This window comes from Nicotiana sylvestris, chromosome 7 (assembly GCF_000393655.2).
Source record: "Nicotiana sylvestris chromosome 7, ASM39365v2, whole genome shotgun sequence".
Lineage (NCBI taxonomy): Eukaryota > Viridiplantae > Streptophyta > Magnoliopsida > Solanales > Solanaceae > Nicotiana > Nicotiana sylvestris.
The window spans coordinates 7,651,190-7,663,956 of record NC_091063.1 but is presented as its reverse complement, the minus strand read 5'-3'; the positions used below and the strand labels follow the sequence as shown (position 1 = coordinate 7,663,956).

General features: G+C 35.2%; 2 protein-coding genes across 2 annotated transcripts; one reads left to right on the top strand and one right to left on the bottom strand.

The window, feature by feature from the left end:
- Positions 1 to 1,418: 1,418 nt before the first annotated feature.
- On the top strand, positions 1,419 to 4,853 carry LOC104230833 (guanine nucleotide-binding protein subunit gamma 3). Its single transcript, XM_009783726.2, has 5 exons — positions 1,419 to 1,701; positions 3,109 to 3,161; positions 3,283 to 3,327; positions 3,423 to 3,467; positions 4,438 to 4,853. The coding sequence occupies exons 1-5, from the start codon at positions 1,552 to 1,554 to the stop codon at positions 4,778 to 4,780; spliced, it is 636 nt and encodes a 211-aa protein (XP_009782028.1). The 5' UTR covers positions 1,419 to 1,551; the 3' UTR covers positions 4,781 to 4,853.
- A 1,278-nt stretch (positions 4,854 to 6,131) lies between these two features.
- LOC104230834 (subtilisin-like protease SBT1.8) lies at positions 6,132 to 10,269 on the bottom strand. The gene is made up of 2 exons (XM_009783728.2): positions 8,523 to 10,269; positions 6,132 to 7,053 (listed from the first exon to the last, which is right to left on the bottom strand). Exons 1-2 carry the CDS (start codon positions 10,144 to 10,146, stop codon positions 6,383 to 6,385), a joined length of 2,295 nt encoding a protein of 764 aa, XP_009782030.1. The 5' UTR covers positions 10,147 to 10,269; the 3' UTR covers positions 6,132 to 6,382.
- Positions 10,270 to 12,767: the final 2,498 nt, after the last annotated feature.

Below are 12,767 nucleotides of genomic sequence, written 5' to 3'. Positions count from 1 at the left end.
CCTAATAAAAACATTATTAGTTGCTTTTACAATTCAAACTTGTAACATACATGTCGTATAAATACAACTTTATTGTTGCTCTAAAGCTCGTCACCGGTCCTACTTGAAAGAAAGAAGAAATTACTACTAGTACAATAAAAAGGCTCTTACTTCAACATCAAGATGTCCTTCAAACCAATACTAATTGCAGCCTTTTTTTACTAGTAGCATCATCATAGACTCTGTGTACATCTTTTTTCTCTATTATCATTGTCCCGAAAAGAGGATTTGTCTTCACAGACTCATCACTGCAGTAATAATTATTACACCCTTTTTAGCTCTTCTATTTACTCTTCACTTAAAGCAAAATATCTAAGAAATCTTGAAAAAAGAAAATAGTAGAATCTTAGGAGTCTGTTTTTAATATCATTAAATGAAAACTTGAAAGTTTGCATGAGGATAAATAAATGAAATTTAATAGAAAGAGCATTTATCCCATTTCTACCCTCCTTTTATATATACATTTTATTCATTACTATAATAGAAGGGGTGCTAACGGAGTCTTGACGTAACTAATAAAGTTATTGTTATGTGATTATAAAATCACGATTCGAGCTGTAAAAATAGACTGTTGCAGAAATACAAAATAAAGTTATATACAATAGATTATTGTGGTCTGATCCTTCTCCGGACTTCACACATAACGAGAACTTCATGCATCACGCTGCCTTTCTTGCTTCATTACTATAATTACTACTCTTACTATTATGATGTGTATGTGTGAATGAATGGATTGTTGTACTGATACTTCTGTCACTACTGGCAGCTGCTGCTCTTTCTTGGTTGTTGTTATTTCTCATTAGTTTTGGGGTCCTGTTTTTCTGCCTCTTTCTTTGGACCCTCCACCCCACCCACCCCACCCCCTCCTAATTATCCCAAGCATCAGTAGTAGTAACTCTGTAGTCTGTAGTAATAATAATTTCTCCTCTTTCACCTTCTTCCTTAATTTCACGCCCCCCCCCTCCCCCTCCCCATTCTTTAATTTTCTTACTCTTTGGCCCGCCTCTTACTCAAGGCCCCATTTTGTGGGTATATAATTGTTATTTTTAACTTAGGCTTTTTTAATATTTTGCAGTTGTTATTGTTTGATGTCACTATTTCTTTTTTATTTTTTTAGCGGAGGGTCTCACCAAAACAACCTCTTAATTTTTTCCAAGGTAACGGTAAGTTGTGCGTACCTACAATCCTTCTCAGACGCTATTTGTGGGAATCCATTTAATTTGTTGTTGTTATACATTTGTGAAAATAAAGAAAGGAAAAAACTTTAATATGTTATTTCTGTCAGCAAAGACATTATAACAACTATAGTACTACTGAAGACTGCAAAACTGCAAACTTTCAATATTATTAAGTCTTTAGTGTCCTTTGTTGTTTGCCCATTTGCAACTCTGAACCTTGGTAATTAAGTTCATTGTATTTCTTAGATACTCTCAAGTAGTTTGGTAAATTAGAGAAACCCCTTTTATTTTTATATGTAGAAATCAGTGTTGGTTTTTTGGTGGTGAAATAAAAATGGCAGGAGTTGGTTCAAGAAGAACTGCTTCAGTGCCATCTTTGCCACCACCTCGCCCAAAATCACCACCTCAGTATCCTGATTTATATGGAAAGCGTCGCGAATTCGCCAAAGTTCAAATGCTCGAAAGAGAAATTGGTTTTCTTGAGGTCAGTTTTCTTGTGTAGAATGTTGTTCGAAGCATTAAAGTTGTTGTCTTTCTGTATTAGTATCTTTTACTTAACCCCTGTTTTTGGTTTTTTTCATACTTGTTCTTGAGATGAAGAAAAAAAAGCAGTAGATTACCTGCTAATGAGGGTTAAGAGCTGAATCTTTGTTTAATTTGATTGTTATTTCACATTAGCCTTAGTTAAATCTTTGTTGGGATATATCAAAGTGAGGAGCATATTTGTAATTTACTAATATTCTATGTTTGCTTAATTACTGCCATGTGCTAATTTGAACTATTTTAGGTTGAACTTTGTGCAGAGTAATATAGAATTAGTGGACCACTTAAATTAATTAGTGCCATAAAATTTTGAAAAGACATGGAACCTGACATGCTAATTGAAGTGAGTAATTAATTAAAATGAACAAAAATGATCCAAGATTCTCTCAAATAGGGTGCTTAGACTTTCTGCCAACCCATTTGTTTTATAAGTTTGAGTGCTTACTGTTGGAGGATTAACTTAAAGCTTTGGTTAAGTTGAATGCAAACCAATATTTTCCCTGTTTAGATGCTCGTGTCTTTTTTCCAGTCAACATATCAATTAAATTTACTTCCATATTGAAACTTTGGAATCTCATGTTTTTAACAGCTTCCAAACTAAGTAATGTGTTTCCATCTTCTTACATTTGGTGGGCCCATCCCGCCGAAGGCGAGACAAGATTTGAAGCTTATGGGTTTAGAATTCTTGTTCTTTTAAGTTACTGAGTTCTAAATTGATAATTTGTACATACTAAATGGATTTCTTAAGTCAAACACAAGGATTTCTTAATTTGTACATTCTTGTTCTTTAAGGTATGAACCAAAGTTAGTGAGTTCGGGTTACCGCTATCTTCAAGGCTAGCTCCGTCCCTTCATCCCGCCCCTCGCCTCGTCCTACTGCTCCCATGAAAGATGACAGAAAAATAGGGAAAAGAAAATAGATGAAATCTATGGTCACACTAATGAAGTATCATACTGCATCAGGTTTAGCAGTCTAAGCGGGTTGCTTATCATTTTTACCTATAGAAATTGGAGCGGTTTAACAATTATCTGTTGCAGAATAACCTTGTTTTTAACATGCATATAATCTTGAAAAGAATGTCATTAGTTTCATTGTTGGGGTAAAAAAAAGCTTAAATGAATTAGATTGAAAACTAAGATTAATGACAATTGTAATGTGATGTGTTCTTGATGTTATATAATTTACTACTAGAGAAGAATATATTGGATATTTTACAGTAAACTGGTTTGTACTTTGCTGTGATGAATGTGAAGTATCTTTAATGATACAATGACTTGCTTTAGATATTTCTGCATGAAGTTATTTTCACTTTGTTCGTCTCGTCTCAATTCAAATTCTTATGAGCAGGAAGAACTAAAATCCATTGAAGGCCTTCAACCCGCTTCTCGATCCTGTAAAGAGTATGTACTGAGCCTATTTTCGACATGTGCATTTATTTCCACATGCCCTGTACTACTGAAGTCATGTGCAATGAATTTATGCATGTTCCTTTGTATTGAATGATGTTTGACCATTTGACAGGGTGACAGATTTTGTGTTGGAACATTCAGATCCTCTTATACCAACGTAAGAAAGTATTCTACAATCATTTCTACAAAATTTTAAGTGTAATTGTAGTCTTAAATTTTACACTTTCTCATTGCCTTTAACCCCCATTTCAGAATAAAGAAGAGTAGGAGGTCCTGTTGCTTTTGGAAACGGCTCTGGTATGCTAAGTTATAAGCTTATATTTTTGGGTTATACTAAACACTAAATATGATTACTATTCATGATTCTATATTGATATATTAATGTGAGATTCATATACCAATTTAAGAGATAGTGAGTGATTATTTTGACATTAACTGCATGAGAGGACGAAAACTTAAACATCAGAAACTTTTTATACATGACTATGAAAGATTCTTAGGTTTTCTTCTAGATAAAAGTTTAGCATCCTGTTGTGCATAATCTATTCAGATTTTTATGAAGAAGCAATACCTTTGTGGGTCATAAGCTAGAAGATTAGAAGGTAAATAGTAACCAAGGTTAGTTGCAACTGTGCTTCGACGTGGCAGATGATTTCTCATAATTTTAAGTATTAGCATGCTGTTAGGAACAAGTACTTTATTGGTAGCGCATAAGATAGAAGAATAAATAGGAAATAATAACCAAAGTTAGTGGCAGTTGCGCTTCAGTGGCCACTGGTTCATATTTTTGAGGATTGTGCTCTTGCTTCACTCTCATGAAAGTTAGTTTTGGCAATAAGGTCTTTCCATGAAGAAGTATTTTGGTTTTTTTCTAAATGCAAAAAAAGAGGAAGCTTTTTTGGTTTCGATAGACCCTGATATATTCGTGTGCTATTAATAGTCTGGCTGTTTGAACCTAGCCTTCATAGGCATTTCTTACTGGCAAAAAAGAATACACTAAAAACCAAGTGTTTAGCTCCATTTTCACTGTTGCGTTCGTGAAATTTGTGTTCACATAAATGGTTTGTAAGCCTAGTAATCTGAGTTCTGATAAAGCATCATTGATCTTTCTTCAAGGAGAATGTCAATTAAGAGGTTACATGTATAAGTGTCAATTGGGATCATATGAGACTCGCTTATTTGGTTCTCAAGAGCTTCTGTGTAATTAGATGTATTGATTAATCATTGTAACTTCTCCCAGTGACATAAGTTTCTTTGACACTTGTAGTGGCTCGTCATGTTTCAATCTTTCGTGGATTTGTTGCTGGTGCCGGTGTTCTCATATAAAGATGCCAGACTGCTGTAACTGTCATATATGTAACTGCTGCTCATCTGTCAGTTGCTGTTGCTCAATACCTAAGTGTCAATGTTTCTCGTGTCCGCCGTCTAATTGCTGCAGCAAGCCTGTCTGTTGCAAATGGAGTTGCTGTTGCAGCTGTAACTTAAAATGGCCTTCTTGCTTAAGCTGCTCTTGTAGTCCATGTACATGTTCTTATCCTAAATGTCCAAAGTTAAATTGTAGTTGTTGTTGTAAAAAGTCTTGTTTCTGTCCTTGCTACCTTTGTTGCTAGTTGTACTATTAAATCATGCAATAATTCCTATATAAAAGCTTGGTTCTATATAATTGTGAATATCTTTGTTGTTGGCACCTCATGCTCTCAAAACAGAAATAATAACTGTTGGCTTTCTTCTTTTTTTCCCCTAGAACAAGTACTTAAGTGTAAAATTCAGTTGCTACATAAATGTTGCCTTTTGGTTATGCAACTGCTGCACCTTTTCCAATTAGCTCAGTAAGGCTCCAAAACATACCTGGACTTTTAGGGCTCGTTTGGTTTGAAGATAAATTATTCTGGGATTAGTTATAAGTTAGACTGGGATTAGTTATGCTAGAATTAATTGTCTTGGTATTATTTCTTATTAATTGTTTGGTATGTTGTATTAATCTGGGAATTGTCAGTTTTACTGCTTTATCTTGGAATTATTATTCCATCCTCTCGCTAGTATAAGTTATTTCCGGTACTATTTTTAATCCTCGGATAACTTATCCCAGGATTATTTTTGCTTATGCATCTTACCAAACGACCCCTTAGTCTTTATGCTGACTAGGCTCTGAAAATTCCTCCCTTTCAAGTGGTATTGAATAATGGATCAATTCCTAGATCATGGTGCAAATGTAAAAAGGTGAGTAGTATTGTTAGTTTTGGCCCAACAAGTCTCACATATTTGTTCCTTATGGTATGCCATATCGAGCCTAGAAATGTGTATACAATGTGAATTTGTGTTATTGTCTTATAAAGCTTTTCACTTTTTTCTTTCATTTTAATGTGGGATTCACTTAAGGTGTTACGTGCATCTCTTCAGTAGCTATCCTTCTCTTGACCCGCCCTCCATCATGAACATTACGTTACCCGCTTAGCTATCCTTCTCTTGACCCGCCCTCCATCATGAACATTACGTTACCCGCTTAAGTTCTCCCTTTATGCTAAAACTTTTCGATCAAATGAGTTTATTTTACTTGTTTATCTTCATTTAATCTGTTGCATGTCTTGTTCATCTGTAGTTATGATCCCAAGGCCCATAAACCTATTGTAGAAATATTCAAAATAAAAATCACACAACATAATCTTAACAAAAAATATGGAATGATCGCATAGACAAGGCGTTTCTAGGAAACTATCTTTAGAATAGTAATTTCGCTCACACGGTGCAATTGGTTAACGACCCCACCCGTAACTAACACACTACCTATATATATATATATATATATATATATATATATATATATATATATATATATATACTTGAAATAGAGTAGATACTAATATGAAGGTTCACTTATGTTTCACTTATTTTTTTCCATTACATTAACTTCTTTGGAAGGTCAAAGACCAGTTGATAAAACCCATCATTTTCAGTAATTAATTACGAACCGCAAAAGTATCTGTTAAATTAGAAAACCACTCTTATTTTACATCACAGACATAGATAGCAGAGGGCTATAATTTCATTGCATAATTTTACTTGGAAAAGAAAATCTAAACTTTGGAGAAACTTCATCCTCCCTATCACTCAATTACTAAAAATACTTCCATTTGCATATCTGATTACCACAATTTCGTTGGTAAATCAAAGGGAAAAACCATAAAAACATTAGATTAAAGGTGAAAAACCTTTCAGTCTAATAGTTGTGACCAGGAATATGAAACTGGACTCCTAACTTGGTTTTGAGCATTATTCCAAGAAATGGAGCCAAATGCACTCTTTCTCATCATGTTAACACCCTTCTTTGACACGAATGTAACGGTGTAACGCAGCCTCTCTCCCACCCTTTTGAATACAAGTTTTGATGGCTTCACGGTTACAGTAACAGACGGAGGAGCATCAACGGTCACCTCATAGACGGATCCTGCAGCTCCTACATTGGTGACTGCACGGGTGTAACGAACAACCCTTGATTTCCCGAACAAAACTGAGAATGAAGGGTAGTTAATCTGCCCAGGATCTGCAAATTTCTTAGTACAAGTGACATTCGGGCGCTTGACAATGGCTTGTATGTGGTTCAACTCATAGTCCAAGGAGCATAAGAATTTGATGTAGTCCTCTGGGGTAATATCATAGATTAGACCGGGGGAAAGTGCCTTATGGGGATCAACATGACCTGAACCATGAGCCCAAGGAGTGGAGAGTTGGCCACCTTCAGCGTCGCGGAGAGGAGAGTTGGTGGTGTCGCGAACATAGGCAGTCGTCATAAGTGCAGATTTGATCGCGCTTGGACTCCATTCAGGATGTGCTGCTTTCAGCAGTGCAGCTAGGCCACTGATATGAGGACAGGACATGGATGTGCCTACAAGAGTTCGAAGTGAAAAATGATCAAATAATGTAACAAAATACAATTTTCAAAGTATGACATTTGTGTCGGATTTTCAAGAAAAATTCAGTATTTTGCTATTGTTATTGCTTGTTTCTACTACTTTATTGCATCTTTCCTGAGCCGAAGGTCTATCGGAAACATATTCTTTACAACACACTAATCCCCGGACCCCACTTGTGGGATCACAAGTGGTTTTTTTGTTGTTTTTTCAAGAAAAATTCAAAAAGTTCATCAACTTATTTCCAGCCAATAAAGTAATTAAGGTAGGTCCAGAGTGCTCAGATGGGGCAAAGGGTTGATGTTAAATCCATGATAAGGTTATGACCTTTATAGTTATGTAGGGACCAACAATCTGGGATTCCAAGGGGACCAGGACCCACTAGTGGAAGACCGACCATACTACTTTTTCAGAAAATTTTATTTTGTCTCAAACAACTAGTCTCACAGTGGAAGACAGACCATACTACTTTTTTTAAAAATTTTATTTTGTGTCTCATACAACTAGTCAGTAGTCACGTTGTGACTAGTTGTACGAGGTAACTTTTTTGTCTCACAATTTTGTGGACCCAGAAGTGTAAGATTGGGATCCACAAATTTGTGAGACAAAAAAGAGGCTCATACAACTAGTGTAAATTATACCAAGAAAGGCCATGGTGTAAGGTTAGGTTCGAAACTCTTTGGATAATGAACTCGTTCCCCTATCATTTTTCACTTAAATATCAAGCTGTTGTGAGAATAATGACCGTCCCTCTATCATTTTTCACTAACATATCAGGCTTTTGTTTGCATTATGATTCAAACCCCGTGACATGCACTTGTCACATCATGAGTAGCACTCCTACCAGTACACCTTGCACATTCCGACGATGAGTTTTATGCTATTGGCTTATCTATAGAAAATAACGATAAATTACAATATATTGTTTTTAAATACCATTAGCGTATATTATTGAAATTAATTAATAAATTCTTTTCTAGACCTTGTTCATGTCGAAACTCTTAACACTCCTACAGCGAGCCCCTCTTGGATTTCTTCTGTGCCTATTAAAGGGACGTTTCTTGCTATTTTAGCCATAAATTTGATATAGGCTTGGGCAGTTTTTAAATTTAATTCCACACGTCACATCATACAAATAAGTCTAAATTTTAGTCCATCTATTTTCTTGGAAACTGCATTAATATGTAATTATAACTAATGTAATTTAGGATTAACTTATCAATGCTACACATGTGAACCCCTCTAAAGTTTAGGAATGTGCTATAGTACATAATTCCAGATCACCCACAGGTGTCTTTATTCTACGCGTTCCTCTTTTCCTTTATAAGTGTGTACGATTAGTATTAATAATTGCGAGATCTAATAAAAATATAATTAAGGCCATAATTAAGCTAAGCATGAAAAAGATTAAATTAAGAAACTAGCCGTTGTTGGTAATACTTACCAGACATGATGTTGAACTTGGTCCTTCTGGTATCCTTTTCAAGCCCAGTGGGCCCAACAGCCTCAGACCAAGCAGCCAAAATATTAACTCCAGGCCCAATAACATCGGGCTTCAAAATCTGTGGAGTTACAGTATTGGGACCTCTTGAACTAAACGCAGCCACCACCGGCGACGGTTTCACATTCACCACCGTCCCACCAAAGCTGAGCACGGCGGCCGGATTCTTTTCACTCTTTACATACTGCCTTATAAAATCTCCCAATTTCCTACCTACAGCTACCGCCGGCAACAAATGACTATCCGCCACCAATTCCTCGCCGCTCTCCGCCGTATTAGCCAATATCATCCCAACTCCACCAGCTTCCTTCACTACTAAACCCTTTTCTACTCTCGCATTTGTCCCTCTATCACATAACACTATTTTCCCTCGGACCATTTTCGGGTCAAGTGAACCCGGCAAACAAAGACTTGCACTACTGTCTGTGCTGTAAACTAAGGGAACTACCTTTTTACCCATTCCTTTTCCACTGTATAGCGAAACTCCGGTAATTTTTTTCCCGTTACCTAAAGTAGCAAATGCAGGGAAATCACGATCTATGGTACCAGCACCAACGGTCATGATCCAAGGAGCTGTATTTGCAAGTGAACCTTTAGCTGGACCGCTATTTCCAGCTGAACAGGAAACAACAATTCCTTTTTCCATAGCAGAGAAAGCACCAATAGCAATTGTATCACGATAATAAGGACCCGATCCACCACCCAAAGATAATGAAAGTACATCAACTCCATCTAAAATAGCACGTTCCATACCAGCTAGAATATCAGAACCAAAACAACCAGTAGGCCAGCATACCTTGTACGTAGCTACACGCGCTCGCGGTGCCATACCACGCGCGACCCCACTAGCGTACCCGAGAAGGCTAGCGTTCGCCACAGGTGCACCAGCGGCGGTGCTGGATGTGTGGGTGCCATGACCGTCTTGGTCACGAGGTGACTCCGGCTGTCTAGGTTGGTTCGTGAACGAGCCAGAGGCCGACATTTGATAACCTTTGGAGAAAAAACGAGCACCTATCAGCTTTTTGTTGCAATGTACTTTCGGATCGAAATCGGGACCCGATTCACATTCACCCTTCCACCTCGACGGCACATCGGGCATACCGAAATCGTTATAGCTCTTCGACTCCGGCCAAACGCCGGTGTCAAGAACTCCGATAACAACATCCTGAGCAGCGTTGTTGAGTTCCTGTGGACTGTGACCAGCCCAAAGGCCGAGCTCATTATTCAACCCCAGAAACTCAGGAGTCCTTGTTGTATGGAGTGTATAAACAGTATCCTCGTAAACTCCAACAACATCATCAGATTGACGGAGTAGTTCAGCTTCATGTGGGTCAAGAGAAGCAGCAAAGCCAGAATAAGCAGCGTCGTAAGAGTAAAGAAGGGATGATTCGTCAGAGGTAGAAGAAGAGGACAAAGATTGGAGCTGAGCATTGTACCAATCGTGATGGGTAGCAAAAGAAGAAGGTATTTGGTGATTTTTCATGTGAACAATGTAAACTTTCTTGGCTAAACATGGCTGAAGAACAAGGAGAACAACAATGACGGAGAAACAGAGGAAAGAACCCATTTGGAAAAATGGGAGATGATTTTAATGGTGTTTTTGTTTATAGGGAAATATCTCAGTGAGGAAAAAGAGAAAGGAAGAATGGAAAGGAGGAGACAGTCGCCGTGAGATGCGACTGACAGAAGAAGATAGAAAGAAGTATGGAGGACTAATGTCGGGTTTATATTACCAGTAGGGTTATTATTAAGGCTTGGAGTTTTCTCTTTTTACAACAATGCCACTGTCGGAGGTGGATTTTTGACCGGCGTGGTTAAATATGAGTTATTAATGGATTCACATTTTCACCCCACTAGTGCCGCTGTTAAAACAAAATTCACCATTGAACCTAGCCAATCTCTTTTTCTGATATAAATAATAATAAAATATAAAAAAAAATCTCTATTTCTGATATAGCTCATCTATCCCAAAATATTCCTATATAATAGTACTCCTTGATCCAGTTTACGTGAATCTATTTCTTTTTTCGTCCGTTCCAAAAAGAATGATCTCTTTCTAAATTTGGAAACAATTTAGCTTAAACTTATAATTCTATCATTAATGAGAAGCTTTTATAACCACAAAAATACTCTGAGCCCCATTTTGACTTGTTTAGGATCACAAATTTTAAAAGTCTTTATTTTTTCTTAAACTCCGTACCCAGTCAAACAGATTTACATAAATTGGAACGAAGGGAATAGTACATTTTACTAGGAGGATAAAAAAATATTTATAATTTTTTGTGTAATTTTGGTAATTTATTTTTATACTAGGCCGGAAAAATGTTTAAAAAATTTATATATTCAATTTTTATAACCAAATTTACTTGAAAAACTAGTATATTATCTTGCGAATGCATGCTTTGATGATAGTATACATTGCCTAATTTTTAATACAATTAGAAGAAATAAAGATATTCTGTTTTTTTAGTATCTCAAAGGGGTTAATAATGATGTGAATGGTGATAAAAGTGATGTAATTTACTTTCTTGAGCTACTTATTTATTTCTTGAAGCCATGTAGCTTTGTGGAAAGGAAAATTAAAAGCTACTTACTTTACTTCAAACTCAAATAGCACCTCCTAGCTTTCTTCTTTACACTTTTTGTCTCTTGCATCGATTTATAATATACAATTAAACTTCTCTATAACACTTTTATTTATTTCGATAATTTTTGAATTATTATGAAGGTCGGCTATTGTGGAACGGTTTGACTGTATTTATCAAATTCATTAAACGTATTTGCTAATATTGTGATTAATAGTCTCATATCACTAAAATAATTCATTAGTTTTCTAGGATCGCATCACTAGAAATTAAAGAACTTATCTTTAAGAATGTGATTACCAAATTACAAACAACCATCTTATCTTTTTAAACTTTTCATTAAAAGAATGTTGCATAAAATATAACAAGGTGTGGCACATAGATAATCATATTCAAGAGATAAAGAACTTTAACATCATTGCATGTTTCACATAAAGATCACTAATTACCCTCACTTCTTCCTTTATTTAGACCATTCAATAAAAAGGTGAAACAGTATAAATAGGTATACCAATTTTTCTTTGGCTTTCCAAGATTATGAACTGTATTAATCTTTTACTCTGTTTGTTTTTTTTTTCACTTTCTTTTGTCCTCTTTGAATAAAGGGTTAGGTTAGGAACATTGCATTATCACTTATAAATGGTCTATCTACTAAGCTTTGATTTCTAGGGCACATATAGGTAGTTGAATTTGAAACACATTTATTTTCCATCTTATAATTATGTTTTTTGGATACAATGAGGGACTAGAAAGTTATGAGTTTAATAAAGATGTTAAATCATGATTTATACCACCATAAATTGCCTTTTCTATTATTTTTATTTGGGATATGTGGGCGACTATTTAAGTTAATCGTTCATTTTATTTAATATTTTTATTATAGTTGTATAAAAGGACTTTATTTGTTAGTTAATTAGAGAGAGGAAATTTTTATTAGTGGTAAAATCATGACTCTTCTTAATAAAATAAGGTATATGACTCTTGATAAGATGGAGATTATATATCTTGTAAGCAAGAAGAAATGATAGAAAATCATGTTACAAATTATTTAGTGAAATCCAAATCCTAACCATAGTCCATTCTCAATTACCAAAGGAAATTATAAAGGGACGAGAAAATATGCCCAAAGCTTTTAGGAAGAAAAAAAAAAGTGTTTTGAATTTTATTTTATTTTCAAAAGTATTTTTAAAATTTTAGGCAAATATAAATTATTATTTAATATTGACATATAGTATTTTCCAAATTGTTTAACCAAACACGTACTTCTATTTTTCAAAAGTACTTTTTTCGAAATGCATTTGGGTAAAAAAATATTTTTCAAAATAAGCAGATTTTGAAAGGTTGCCAAAAATGTTAGTATAAAGTAGCAAAAGTCCCGATCTATGATAAAAATTTACTGCATGGGATGTTTACACTAATCATAATCATTTATTATGATTAATTAATAAATTAAAGTAAAAATATTAATTAATTGTAACTTAGTTATATTTGTGGAGACATGTATAATAATGTATTTAAGGATAGGAAAGTTGTTTACGTCTCCTAAAAAAAGTGCCTCTTAGGGACTAGAAAATGTAACATTGCCCATAATTTGTGACATAAA

Excerpts from the sequence above, each read along its gene's own strand:
- LOC104230833 (XM_009783726.2), top strand. The coding sequence starts at position 1,552 with ATGGCAGGAGTTGGTTCAAGAAGAACTGCTTCAGTGCCATCTTTGCCA. Across the intron at positions 1,702-3,108 it reads GAGAAATTGGTTTTCTTGAG|GAAGAACTAAAATCCATTGA; the intron begins GTCAGTTTTCTT and ends TCTTATGAGCAG. Across the intron at positions 3,468-4,437 it reads TGCTTTTGGAAACGGCTCTG|TGGCTCGTCATGTTTCAATC; the intron begins GTATGCTAAGTT and ends TGACACTTGTAG.
- LOC104230834 (XM_009783728.2), bottom strand. The coding sequence starts at position 10,146 with ATGGGTTCTTTCCTCTGTTTCTCCGTCATTGTTGTTCTCCTTGTTCTT. Across the intron at positions 7,054-8,522 it reads CAAGTTCAACATCATGTCTG|GCACATCCATGTCCTGTCCT; the intron begins GTAAGTATTACC and ends GAACTCTTGTAG.